Genomic DNA, 12,500 nt, shown 5'->3' with positions numbered 1-12,500 from the left:
TATGTGATGAGCAGCGTAGCGGATACAGAAAACGGTTTATTTACATCAGTGCGCGTTCCTCTTGACGTATTGTTCATTTTAAACGGTTGATGGGTAAAGGATTCTTAAAATGCATTCTAAAAATCTGAATAATTCGTAAGAAATAATTATTCACAGTATTTTGAAGTGTCCACGATGTTCATTATTGCGGTATATCGTATTACCGGCACATGTCTACATTATTTTCATTAAAATGACTATTGTTTTGCATTGTTTTGTTAATAAGTGCAGTTACTAATAATAGTACATGTGTGTTTATTGGAAATGTAACAGTGAAGCGCTGAGCTTTGAGTTGTTATGCAGAAAAAATGAACTTTTATTAACAACAGTAATGTGCAAAATTGTAATATTCCACTCTTATTAAATGTGCTATTGTTCTTCTATAGAATCAGACTGGACTAAAGGAGCACTCTTTACCTGTTTCTGTGTAATCCACTCACAATTTGAAGAACTTCCTTCTTTTGTCCTTATATTTTTAAGGAGTGGAAATGTCTAATAAGTCAAATCAGTGCTCCTATGCCGCCACCTACTGGTTATAGTGGGGTTTTTTGCCATAAAGTGGCCAGCACTTTACACTTTTAGTTTTGCAAATCATCACACAAATCTGATAATATTTAGAGCTTTGAAGTGCTGGAAAAAGTGTGAAAAGTGCTTGAATTTCACTCTCAAAAGGTACAAACCCTGAGTTAAATAATGTAAAAAAAAGAAAAAATTTCCTCCACAATACCATAAGGTGTTACTGCATTAAACCCATGGTGAGTGTTTATGATTTGTGGACTGAAATGATCGGCCGAAACTTTACTTTATAAAGTTTTACTATGAATATTTCTCTACAAACGCATGGACTCGCTTCAGAAGGCCTTTATTAACCGTGTGGAGCAGTTATATGACAGATAGATGCATTTTCATGGACTTCAAAAACAGAGCAACAGTCACTGCCGTTATAAAGCTCGGATTAGCCTGGACTTTTGTAATATAATCATCTGAGAGAAGAGTCACACACACCTAGGATGACTCGAGGGAGCGTAAAGTCTTTTTGAGCGTAAAAAATTGAGAGATTTAAACGTGGAATTGTGAGAAATGTGATCCGTTTAAAATGGACGAGTGTTTCCACCACAAAATAAAACATTTTAAAAGATACTTGCGACTTTATAATCACGCAATTCTGAGGAATTTTTTTATTTTTTATTCTGTGGCGGAAAAATTGTTCTCTATCATGTGTGCGAGATTTATTCAGACGGATGTGAAGGGAGGAATATTTCCTTTTCCTTGCCCAAATCTCTCCGATACACCAGTCTTCCCACACACACACACACAGTGGTGTAAACACAATATCCCAGTGCCACACGACTCTTCTCCCAGTGTGTGCTGGAAACGGCCCACAGCGTCCGCAGGGTGCTAGAGCACACGGCCTTTCACAATCAATTTAGAACCAAAATTACAGCTCAGAGAACACACAGTCACATGTTTATGACTTTTAGCAGTGGGTTATGACACTTCAGAGGGTTTCCTGTAGAATGACAGCAGTATTGTGTGTTTACAGACACTGTGTGTGTCCAAATCCAGCCGGTAATCTAGTGTAATCTAGTGTAAATACTGTGTGTAAAACATCGGTCACCTGACTATCCTTGAACACTCTCCGCTGTGCCGTTCCCATAACCGCCTTTGGATTTCATCTGCGACTGCACAGAGTCCACCTGAGGAGACACATCATCATCATCATCATCATCATCATCATCATCATCATCATCATCATCATCAGTGTCAGCTGACGTGATTGATCCTCATGTAAAGCTGCTTTGCATAGTAATATGATCTCAGGAGAGGCGTCCAAAACATGTCACAAACAGAGTTAAAGGCACAGTACGTAATTATTCGTCACACACACACACACTGATTTAAACATTCTGGGACACATTTGGGATAATGCACTAATATCTGATCTAGGAGATCTTACACACTGTGCCTTTAATGGTTTTGTTTTTAACAGGGTTGCATGAACACCAGATTCAGGACTTTTTAAAGCACCTTTTATTTTAAATCAAGCACAATAAATACGGCAATATATCAAACACCTGCTGTACCATTAATGCAGTAACGCTAAGGCATATACTGACAACTACAATACAAATTCTAATAAAGAAAAATTTCCACTTTTACAAAATCCAATGAGGATGCTCCAAGATGCTCTTATTCCTGCTTTTAACATTTATTTCACACTAGTTTTAGTTTTCTTTTTTATAAATCATTACTTAATTAAAACATCAAAATATAGAGATAATATTGTATACTTGAATTTTCCAATTAAATGAAAAGATATGGACAAGTTACTAGTAGGGCATTAAAAATACGCAAAATTATTTATTAAATCAACTGTACATGTACCTTATTAAAAATCAATTTGAAGGCTTTTAAGACCTGCACATATATTATATTTAACTATAATTGCTGCCGTAATAACGGCCCATTTCAAATGTTTACGTGCTTTTCTTCTTCAAAACAACTTTTGGCTAAAATGACAGAGCTTCCGATTCATGCTTTTGTATATATTTGTATATATATTTATATATATTATATATTATATAAATGTATATACATGCAAGTATTTCTTAAATATATACATGAATGTGTGTGTATTTATATATCAATAATAATTAACAGAGTACACACACATATATTATGTAAACACAAACTTTTATTTTGGATGCGATTAATCTTTTGACAGCCCTACTTTAAATACAAATAAAACAAAATGTGTGGTTTTTAATAGAAATCTCCGCATGTTAAAGATCCGCCTGAAGTGAACTCAATGGCTGGAAGATTGATTATGTTGAGTTCTACAAATATCTGGGTTGTCATTTGAAACTCATATAAATGTATTGCTTAGAAAGGTTAAATCTCGTATTCGTTTTCGTAATAAATCTTCTTTAACACACACTTCAAAACAACTTTTGGCTAAAATGACAGTGCTTCCAATTCTGGATTATGGTGCTGTAGTTTATAGGATGTAATTTATCACGCTTCGTTTAATACTCACCGTTGTTAATTGTATTCTTTAGTGAACCGGTCTTCATTCCCGCAGACAAATTCATTGCTTTCTATTTATTTATAAAGTCACTTTTTAATATTCGCAACATTAGTCGTAATCTGCGCTCTAGCAATTTCATTAATTTATGTCTACCTAAAGTCCGTAGCGCTTTTGGTCATTATTCTCTTCAGTTTTCCTACGATTGGAATCATTTGCAGCAGAATTTAAAGCGTAGTTCGTTTATTTCACTCATTCAGTTTGGTCAATAGCACAAGACCGCTGTACGTGTTTTTAGTTATTGTTTGTTTTATGTTGTGTTATTTGTTCTCTTTTGATTGACCTGCACCTGCTTTTTACGCCGCCTCTTGGCCAGGTCGTCATTGTAAACGAGAACTTGTTCTCAACTGACTTAGCTGGTTAAATAAATAAAAAATAATAATAAATGATGTGCGTGATCAGATTGTCCAGGTTAGAAGCGTATGCAGACGCTCAGTGTGTAGAAGACACTCACCGCTGGCAGACCCATGTCTCCTGAGCCCACATGTGTCATATGGACGAAGTTTGTGGGTTCTCCGATCATGGAGCGATCTATCCTCCGCCTCCGCTTCTGCAATTCACACACAACACAGAACAATGAGCCGAACAATGAGCCGAACAATGAGCCGAACACACAGGAAGACACACTGAGCGCGAGAGCCCTGGACTCTCAGCAGCAGAAGTGTGTGTGAAGTGTGTGTGAAGTGTGTGTTTAGCATGTGTTTAGCGTGTGTGAAGTGTGTGTTTAGCGTGTGTGAAGTGTGTGTGAAGTGTGTGTTTAGCATGTGTTTAGCGTGTGTGAAGTGTGTTTAGCGTGTGTTTAGTGTGTGTGAAGTGTGTGTGAAGTGTGTGTTTAGTGTGTGTTTAGTGTGTGTGAAGTGTGTGTTTAGTGTGTGTTTAGTGTGTGTTTAGTGTGTGTGAAGTGTGTGTTTAGTGTGTGTTTAGCATGTGTTTAGCGTGTGTGAAGTGTGTTTAGTGTGTGTTTAGTGTGTGTGAAGTGTGTGTTTAGTGTGTGTTTAGCGTGTGTTTAGTGTGTGTGAAGTGTGTGTTTAGTGTGTGTTTAGTGTGTGTTTAGTGTGTGTTTAGTGTGTGTGTGAAGTGTGTGTTTAGTGTGTGTTTAGTGTGTGTGAAGTGTGTGTTTAGTGTGTGTGAAGTGTGTGTTTAGTGTTTAGCGTGTGTTTAGCGTGTGTTTAGCGTGTGTTTAGCGTGTGTTTAGCGTGTGTTTAGTGTGTGTTTAGCGTGTTTAGTGTGTGTTTAGCGTGTGTTTAGTGTGTGTGAAGTGTGTGTTTAGTGTGTGTTTAGCGTGTGTTTAGCGTTTAGTGTGTGTTTAGCGTGTGTTTAGCGTGTGTTTAGCGTGTGTTTAGTGTGTGTTTAGCGTGTGTTTAGTGTGTGAAGTGTGTGTTTAGCGTGTGTTTAGTGTTTAGTGTGTGTTTAGCGTGTGTTTAGCGTGTGTTTAGTGTTTAGTGTGTGTTTAGCGTGTGTTTAGCGTGTGTTTAGTGTGTGTTTAGCGTGTGTTTAGTGTGTGTTTAGTGTTTAGTGTGTGTTTAGTGTGTGTTTAGTGTGTGTTTAGTGTGTGTTTAGTGTGTTTAGCGTGTGTTTAGTGTGTGTTTAGCGTGTGTTTAGTGTTTAGCGTGTGTTTAGCGTGTGTTTAGCGTGTGTTTAGCGTGTGTTTAGTGTGTGTTTAGCGTGTGTTTAGCGTGTGTTTAGTGTGTGTTTAGCGTGTGTTTAGCGTGTGTTTAACGTGTGTTTAGTGTGTGTTTAACGTGTGTTTAACGTGTGTTTAGTGTGTGTTTAACGTGTGTTTAAAGTGTGTTTAGCGTGTGTTTAACGTGTGTTTAGCGTGTGTTTAGCGTGTGTTTAGTGTGTTTAACGTGTGTTTAGCGTGTGTTTAGCGTGTGTTTAGCGTGTGTTTAGTGTGTGTTTAGCGTGTGTTTAGCATGTGTTTAGTGTTTAGTGTGTGTTTAGCACGTGTTTAGTGTGTGTTTAGTGTGTGTTTAGCGTGTGTTTAGTGTTTAGCGTGTGTTTAGTGTGTGTTTAGTGTGTGTTTAGTGTGTGTTTAGTGTTTAGTGTGTGTTTAGCATGTGTTTAGTGTGTGTTTAGTGTGTTTAGCGTGTGTTTAGTGTGTGTTTAGCGTGTGTTTAGTGTTTAGCGTGTGTTTAGCGTGTGTTTAGCGTGTGTTTAGCGTGTGTTTAGTGTGTGTTTAGTGTGTGTTTAGCGTGTGTTTAGTGTTTAGCGTGTGTTTAGTGTGTGTTTAGCGTGTGTTTAGTGTGTGTTTAGCATGTGTTTAGTGTGTGTTTAGTGTGTTTAGCGTGTGTTTAGTGTGTGTTTAGCGTGTGTTTAGTGTTTAGCGTGTGTTTAGCGTGTGTTTAGCGTGTGTTTAGCGTGTGTTTAGTGTGTGTTTAGCGTGTGTTTAGCGTGTGTTTAACGTGTGTTTAGTGTGTGTTTAACGTGTGTTTAACGTGTGTTTAGTGTGTGTTTAACGTGTGTTTAACGTGTGTTTAGTGTGTGTTTAACGTGTGTTTAGCGTGTGTTTAGTGTGTTTAACGTGTGTTTAGCGTGTGTTTAGCGTGTGTTTAGCGTGTGTTTAGTGTGTGTTTAGCGTGTGTTTAGCATGTGTTTAGTGTTTAGTGTGTGTTTAGCACGTGTTTAGTGTGTGTTTAGTGTGTGTTTAGCGTGTGTTTAGTGTTAAGCGTGTGTTTAGCGTGTGTTTAGTGTGTGTTTAGCGTGTGTTTAGTGTGTGTTAAGTGTGTGTTTAGTGTTTAGTGTGTGTTTAGCGTGTGTGTTTAGCGTGTGTGTTTAGTGTGTGTGTTTAGCGTGTGTGTTTAGCGTGTGTGTTTAGCGTGTGTGTTTAGCGTGTGTGTTTAGCGTGTGTGTTTAGTGTGTTTAGCGTGTGTGTTTAGCGTGTGTGTTTAGCGTGTGTGTTTAGCGTGTGTGTTTAGCGTGTGTGTTTAGCGTGTGTGTTTAATGTGTTTAGCGTGTGTTTAGCGTGTGTGTTTAGCGTGTGTGTTTAGCGTGTGTGTTTAGCGTGTGTGTTTAGTGTGTGTTTAGCGTGTGTGTTTAGCGTGTTTGTTTAGCGTGTGTGTTTAGTGTGTGTGTTTAGCGTGTGTGTTTAGCGTGTTTAGCGTGTGTTTAGTGTGCGTGTTTAGTGTGTGTGTTTAGTGTGTGTGTTTAGTGTGTGTGTTTAGCGTGTGTGTTTAGCGTGTGTGTTTAGCGTGTGTGTTTAGTGTGTGTTTAGCGTGTGTTTAGCTATGTGTGTTTAGCTATGTGTGTTTAGCTATGTGTGTTTAGCGTGTGTTTAGCGTGTGTGTTTAGCGTGTTTAGCGTGTGTTTAGCGTGTGTGTTTAGCGTGTGTGTTTAGTGTGTGTTTAGCTATGTGTGTTTAGTGTGTGTTTAGCGTGTGTGTTTAGCGTGTGTGTTTAGTGTGTGTTTAGCTATGTGTGTTTAGTGTGTGTTTAGCGTGTGTGTTTAGCGTGTGTGTTTAGCGTGTGTGTTTAGCGTGTGTGTTTAGTGTGTTTAGCGTGTGTTTAGCGTGTGTGTTTAGCGTGTGTGTTTAGCGTGTTTAGCGTGTGTTTAGTGTGCGTGTTTAGTGTGTGTGTTTAGTGTGTGTGTTTAGTGTGTGTGTTTAGCGTGTGTGTTTAGCGTGTGTGTTTAGCGTGTGTGTTTAGCGTGTGTGTTTAGTGTGTGTTTAGCTATGTGTGTTTAGCTATGTGTGTTTAGCTATGTGTGTTTAGCTATGTGTGTTTAGCGTGTGTTTAGCGTGTGTGTTTAGTGTGTTTAGCGTGTGTTTAGCGTGTGTGTTTAGCGTGTGTGTTTAGTGTGTGTTTAGCTATGTGTGTTTAGTGTGTGTTTAGCGTGTGTGTTTAGCGTGTGTGTTTAGTGTGTGTTTAGCTATGTGTGTTTAGTGTGTGTTTAGCGTGTGTGTTTAGCGTGTGTGTTTAGCGTGTGTGTTTAGCGTGTGTGTTTAGTGTGTTTAGCGTGTGTGTTTAGCGTGTGTGTTTAGCGTGTGTGTTTAGCGTGTGTGTTTAGCGTGTGTGTTTAGCGTGTGTGTTTAGTGTGTTTAGCGTGTGTTTAGCGTGTGTTTAGCGTGTGTGTTTAGCGTGTGTGTTTAGCGTGTGTGTTTAGCGTGTGTGTTTAGTGTGTGTGTTTAGCGTGTGTGTTTAGCGTGTGTGTTTAGCGTGTGTGTTTAGCGTGTGTGTTTAGCGTGTGTGTTTAGCGTGTGTGTGTTTAGCGTGTGTGTTTAGCGTGTGTGTTTAGCGTGTGTGTTTAGCGTGTGTGTTTAGTGTGTTTAGCGTGTGTTTAGCGTGTGTTTAGCGTGTGTGTTTAGTGTGTGTGTTTAGCGTGTGTGTTTAGCGTGTGTGTTTAGCGTGTGTGTTTAGCGTGTGTGTTTAGCGTGTGTGTTTAGCGTGTGTGTTTAGCGTGTGTGTTTAGCGTGTGTGTTTAGTGTGTTTAGCGTGTGTGTTTAGTGTGTGTTTAGCGTGTGTGTTTAGCGTGTGTGTTTAGCGTGTGTGTTTAGCGTGTGTGTTTAGCGTGTGTGTTTAGCGTGTGTGTTTAGCGTGTGTGTGTTTAGCGTGTGTGTGTTTAGCGTGTGTGTGTTTAGCGTGTGTGTGTTTAGCGTGTGTGTTTAGCGTGTGTGTTTAGCGTGTGTGTTTAGCTTGTGTGTGTTTAGCGTGTGTGTTTAGCGTGTGTGTTTAGTGTGTGTGTTTAGCGTGTGTGTTTAGCGTGTGTGTTTAGCGTGTGTGTTTAGCGTGTGTGTTTAGTGTGTGTTTAGCGTGTGTGTTTAGTGTGTGTGTTTAGCGTGTGTGTTTAGCGTGTGTGTGTTTAGCGTGTGTGTTTAGCGTGTGTGTTTAGCGTGTGTGTTTAGCGTGTGTGTTTAGCGTGTGTGTTTAGTGTGTGTGTGTTTAGCGTGTGTGTTTAGCGTGTGTGTTTAGCGTGTGTGTTTAGCGTGTGTGTTTAGTGTGTGTGTGTTTAGCGTGTGTGTTTAGCGTGTGTGTTTAGCGTGTGTGTTTAGCGTGTGTGTTTAGCGTGTGTGTTTAGCGTGTGTGTGTGTAGCGTGTGTGTTTAGCGTGTGTGTTTAGTGTGTGTGTTTAGCGTGTGTGTTTAGCGTGTGTGTGTGTAGCGTGTGTGTTTAGCGTGTGTGTTTAGTGTGTGTGTTTAGCGTGTGTGTTTAGCGTGTGTGTTTAGCGTGTGTGTTTAGCGTGTGTGTTTAGCGTGTGTGTAGCGTGTGTGAGACTCACGGGTTGCGGCTGTTCAGCGACGCAGCAGCTGAAACACACCCAGAACTCGGTCATGCTCCTGCTTCTGCACAGACTTCCTCCCTCTGACTTTCTTTTCTCTCTTCCTGTGTCTTACACTATTGTGCTCTCGCTCGACGGCCACAAGCGCCGGAAACTGACTTCAGCGTCTCAGAGAGGACATGTGACGCACCGCTGACGGGGGCCTGGATCCTCCTGAAAGAGCAGGACATCAGCATCACACACACACACACACACACACACACACACACACACACACACACACACACACACACACACACACACACACACACACACACACACTGTCTCAGGAACCAGTGCTAAAGCTCTGCTAAAACATTTAAGAGAAACATGTACACTGACTGTTTCTGAAACAGTCTCTTCTGCTCACCAAGGCTATATTTATTTGATTAAAATACAGTAAAAAATCACAAAATATTATCCAAATTTAAAACAGCTGTTTTCTATATGAATATATTTAAAATATTATTTATTTATGGGATCAAAGCTGAGTTTTTTAAATTAAAAATACAGTAAAAATCACAAAATATTATCCAAATTTAAAACAGCTGTTTGCTATGTGAATATATTTAAAATATTATTTATTTATGGGATCAAAGCTGAGTTTTTTTTAATTAAAAATACAGTAAAAATCACAAAACATTATCCAAATTTAAAACAGCTGTTTTCTATATGAATATATTTAAAATATTATTTATTTATGGGATCAAAGCTGAGTTTTTTCAATTAAAAATACAGTAAAAATCACAAAATATTATCCAAATTTAAAACAGCTGTTTGCTATGTGAATATATTGAAAATATTATTTATTTATGAGATCAAAACTGAATTTATTTGATTAAAAATACAGTAAAAATCACAAAATATTATCCAAATTTAAAACAGCTGTTTTCTATATGAATATATTTAAAATATTATTTATTTATGAGATCAAAACTGAATTTATTTGATTAAAAGTACCGTAAAAATCACAAAATATTATCCAAATTTAAAACAGCTGTTTTATATGTGAATATATTAAAGAATATTATTTATTTATGAGATCAAAACTGAATTTATTTGATTAAAAATACAGTAAAAATCACAAAATATTATCCAAATTTAAAACAGCTGTTTTCTATATGAATATATTTAAAATATTATTTATTTATGAGATCAAAACTGAATTTATTTTATTAAAAGTACCGTAAAAATCACAAAATATTATCCAAATTTAAAACAGCTGTTTTCTATGTGAACATATTAAAAATGATGATTTATTCCTGTGATCAAAGCTGAATTTATCTTCATTACTCCAGGGTCACATGACCCTTCACAGATCATTCTCATATGAGGATCTGATGATCAACACATTTATGATTATTATCAGTGTTGAAAACTGCAGGTGATAATCGACTGTATTATTATCAGATCAAATCTCCCGCGACAGAATCTTCTTTGATGGAAGAGCATAAGTGCAGCGGTTTAGAGCTGGTACACATGGTCAAAAGCAGTTAAATATTAAATAAATCATTTCTTCTCCTCTAATATGAGCAGAAACAGACGCGCAGCAGGAAACCTCAGACACAAACTAGCATGCTAATCACACAAGATCTCGCACACCGCCGTTTGTAAGGAACAGGATTATGTTGAGTTGAAAAGACGAGCTTTAATAACATAAGTCGGGCATGTAATAACTAATTTTTCTCAGAAAAGTTTAAATAAAAAGGGAAGATGAGATGTCTTACCTCGAGCACTTCCTGAAAGTGTCTGTCAGAGAACTGACGGTGACTCCGCCCTCTTCCGCCGCGCTCCGCCCCAATGAATCATGGGACGTGTAGTTTTGTGCATTGGTAGCGCCTCAAATATTGTTTAACGTCATGTTCACTTCAATGAACGAAAACAAGACAATCCACCAGGATTAACATGAACACGAGAGGAAAATCCCTGAGGAAAAAGCTCGTGTTCTCCGCCAGGGGGCGCCGCGAACTCCTTCCGATTCACGAACTATAAAAAATTAACTTATTTACAGGATATATAAAACATGCGTTGTTTGTTTTAAGAAGAAAAAAGTAACTAAGATACCAAAAGAATGTATAAAGCATAATTTTGAGGCGCGTGCCAGTTGTATATTTTAAGTGTTTCTTTTGTGAAGATTTATGTGGAATGTGAATCCAAACCGAATCCATGTTAGGAATAAAACTACATTTAACTATGAATAATTAAAAAAAAGGGCTATATTTTATTGTGTGAGTTTTGTTTATGAAATAAACAACAGTTTAACACTTATCCATTTCATTTGTCACAGTAATTATTCATCTTTGCTTACGTGAGTTAATAAAAACACAACTGTTCGTTTTTAGCCGAACCCTAACCATTAACTAATGTTAACAGATGCAACTTTTCATTAAAAAAAAAAATAGGCTAATGTATAAAAAATTCCATTCTCAGATGGAAAAGGAAAAATCAGGAAACACAAAAATATCGTTTGACTGCGCACTTGTGCCGCCCACGCTGGGCGGGGCGTCCGCGGGACAAAGATCCGGCTCTCCGATTGGCTGGGCGTGGTTTCCGCTGGCCTGCAGCGTTTATATAGCCAATCAGCGCTCAGCAGTCAGTAGTCTCTGAGCCGTCTCGAGCACACGAGTTTCTCTTTGGTGGAAGATCGCGAGGAAGCGCCATCGTCCAGCTTTCATTCAGCGTCATGGAGGACTCAAGTAGTTGACATTTCCTGTAACCTTCTCTTTTAACGCTTTCCTTCGTACGGTCATCGGTCCGTAATCGGTGTAATCAACGACTTTCCCCGCATCGACGCGCGTCTGTCTCGGTTTGAGGATGAAGCTCATCATCGGCATCGGAGGGTGAGTGGAGCGCGTGCTCGGGGCGGCCGCGTGCTGTGCGCGTGCCACTCGGTTCTATTTGTCAAAGAAATAACCATGGCAACCGCCGATCCCGCCAGAGTTACCTCAGCCGTGATTTTGTTCAAAATAGACGTTGCAAAGGTCCTGAAGCGTGATTTATTCATAATTTCGTGTGTAGTGTAGACGAATAAATCCAGTGTCGTTAATTAATCACGCTTCAGGATCTTTGCAACGTCTTTTTTTAAGATAATCGCGGCTGAGGTAACTCTGGCGGGAACTACGGTTGCTATGGTGATTTGTAACGTCTTTTTCATCAGTCACTGTCAAAGAAAAGAGTCACCGGTAAACTGGCAGACGCTACAATTACTTAAGTAATCCAAAGTAACTGTTACTTTATTCCACTCAACGTGTGATTGATTTATTTGTTGTTTTCTTTCTGTAATTTATGGATATTTTAACATGGACTTCAGTTGAAAATTAGCCAGTTACTGTAAAATAATAAGCTTTCTTTTATATAGCGCCTTTGTAAGCTTCTCAAGGCACTTTACACCATAAAACAGACCGATAACAATACAAAGCGTACTAAAAAACAACATAAAAGAATAGTTTGGATTACAAAATAGTTAAAATCCTCAAGAAAAAGTTAACCAAAATGACTGGCACATTCATATATCATTCATTGGCATGTAAATAATAAAACCATACACGAATTAATAACCCTTTAGGATCTTTGTAATGTCTTTTTGAGCACAATCGCGGGAACTGCGGTTGCTATGGTGATTTGTAACAGCTTTTTCATCAGTCATGGTCCAAAAAAGGGTAACTGATAAACTGTCAGGATTACTTTAGTAATCAAAAGTATGTTACTTTATTCTATTGTGTATTCTATTCTATTTTTATCTGTCTTTTTTATGGTTTTAACATCTGTCTGAAGTGCTACAGTTGAAAATTTGCCACTTGTGTAATAGTGTAGTAATAAATAAACTTAATTTTATAAATAGCGCCTTTTATAGCAGCTTCTCAAGGCACTTTACACAATAAAACCGACAGAAAGATCTGACTTGGTTACAAAAGGCTAACCTTAAAAAATGAGTAACGTAAATAATATTAAGGCGTGGCACACACTCCAGTTTGGTGCTGAATGACTGGCACATTAATATATCATTGATTGACATGTAAATAATAACACCATACATGTTCATAACAATAACATGTGCGTGTGTTTCCGCCCCACAGAGTCACGAACGGCGGTAAAACGACCCTGACGGACAGACTGATCAAGAG

General features: G+C 38.3%; 2 protein-coding genes across 2 annotated transcripts in view; one reads left to right on the top strand and one right to left on the bottom strand.

The window, feature by feature from the left end:
* LOC307131527 (CDC42 small effector protein 2-like) overlaps positions 1–10,997 on the bottom strand; it is a 12,691-nt gene extending 1,694 nt beyond the window's left edge. Inside the window, exons 1-4 of the mRNA XM_079825230.1 lie at positions 10,104–10,997; positions 8,338–8,550; positions 3,579–3,674; positions 1,658–1,736 (exon numbers count right to left, since the gene is read on the bottom strand). Coding sequence (XP_079681356.1) covers positions 1,662–1,736; positions 3,579–3,674; positions 8,338–8,391 — 225 coding nt within the window. The 5' untranslated portion in view covers positions 8,392–8,550; positions 10,104–10,997 and the 3' untranslated portion in view covers positions 1,658–1,661. The remainder of the gene's footprint in view (positions 1–1,657; positions 1,737–3,578; positions 3,675–8,337; positions 8,551–10,103) is intronic.
* A 77-nt stretch (positions 10,998–11,074) lies between these two features.
* The window catches only part of mibp2 (muscle-specific beta 1 integrin binding protein 2), a 6,102-nt gene continuing 4,676 nt past the window's right edge, over positions 11,075–12,500 (top strand). The window contains exons 1-2 of the mRNA XM_079825229.1: positions 11,075–11,216; positions 12,453–12,500. The exon at positions 12,453–12,500 is cut by the window's right edge and continues 43 nt beyond it. Of these exons, the coding sequence (XP_079681355.1) occupies positions 11,191–11,216; positions 12,453–12,500 (74 nt within the window). The 5' untranslated portion in view covers positions 11,075–11,190. The remainder of the gene's footprint in view (positions 11,217–12,452) is intronic.

Source organism: Gobio gobio (assembly GCF_949357685.1).
Source record: "Gobio gobio genome assembly, chromosome: 9".
Classification (NCBI taxonomy): Eukaryota; Metazoa; Chordata; class Actinopteri; order Cypriniformes; family Gobionidae; genus Gobio; species Gobio gobio.
This window is presented reverse-complemented; position numbering and strand designations above follow the sequence as displayed.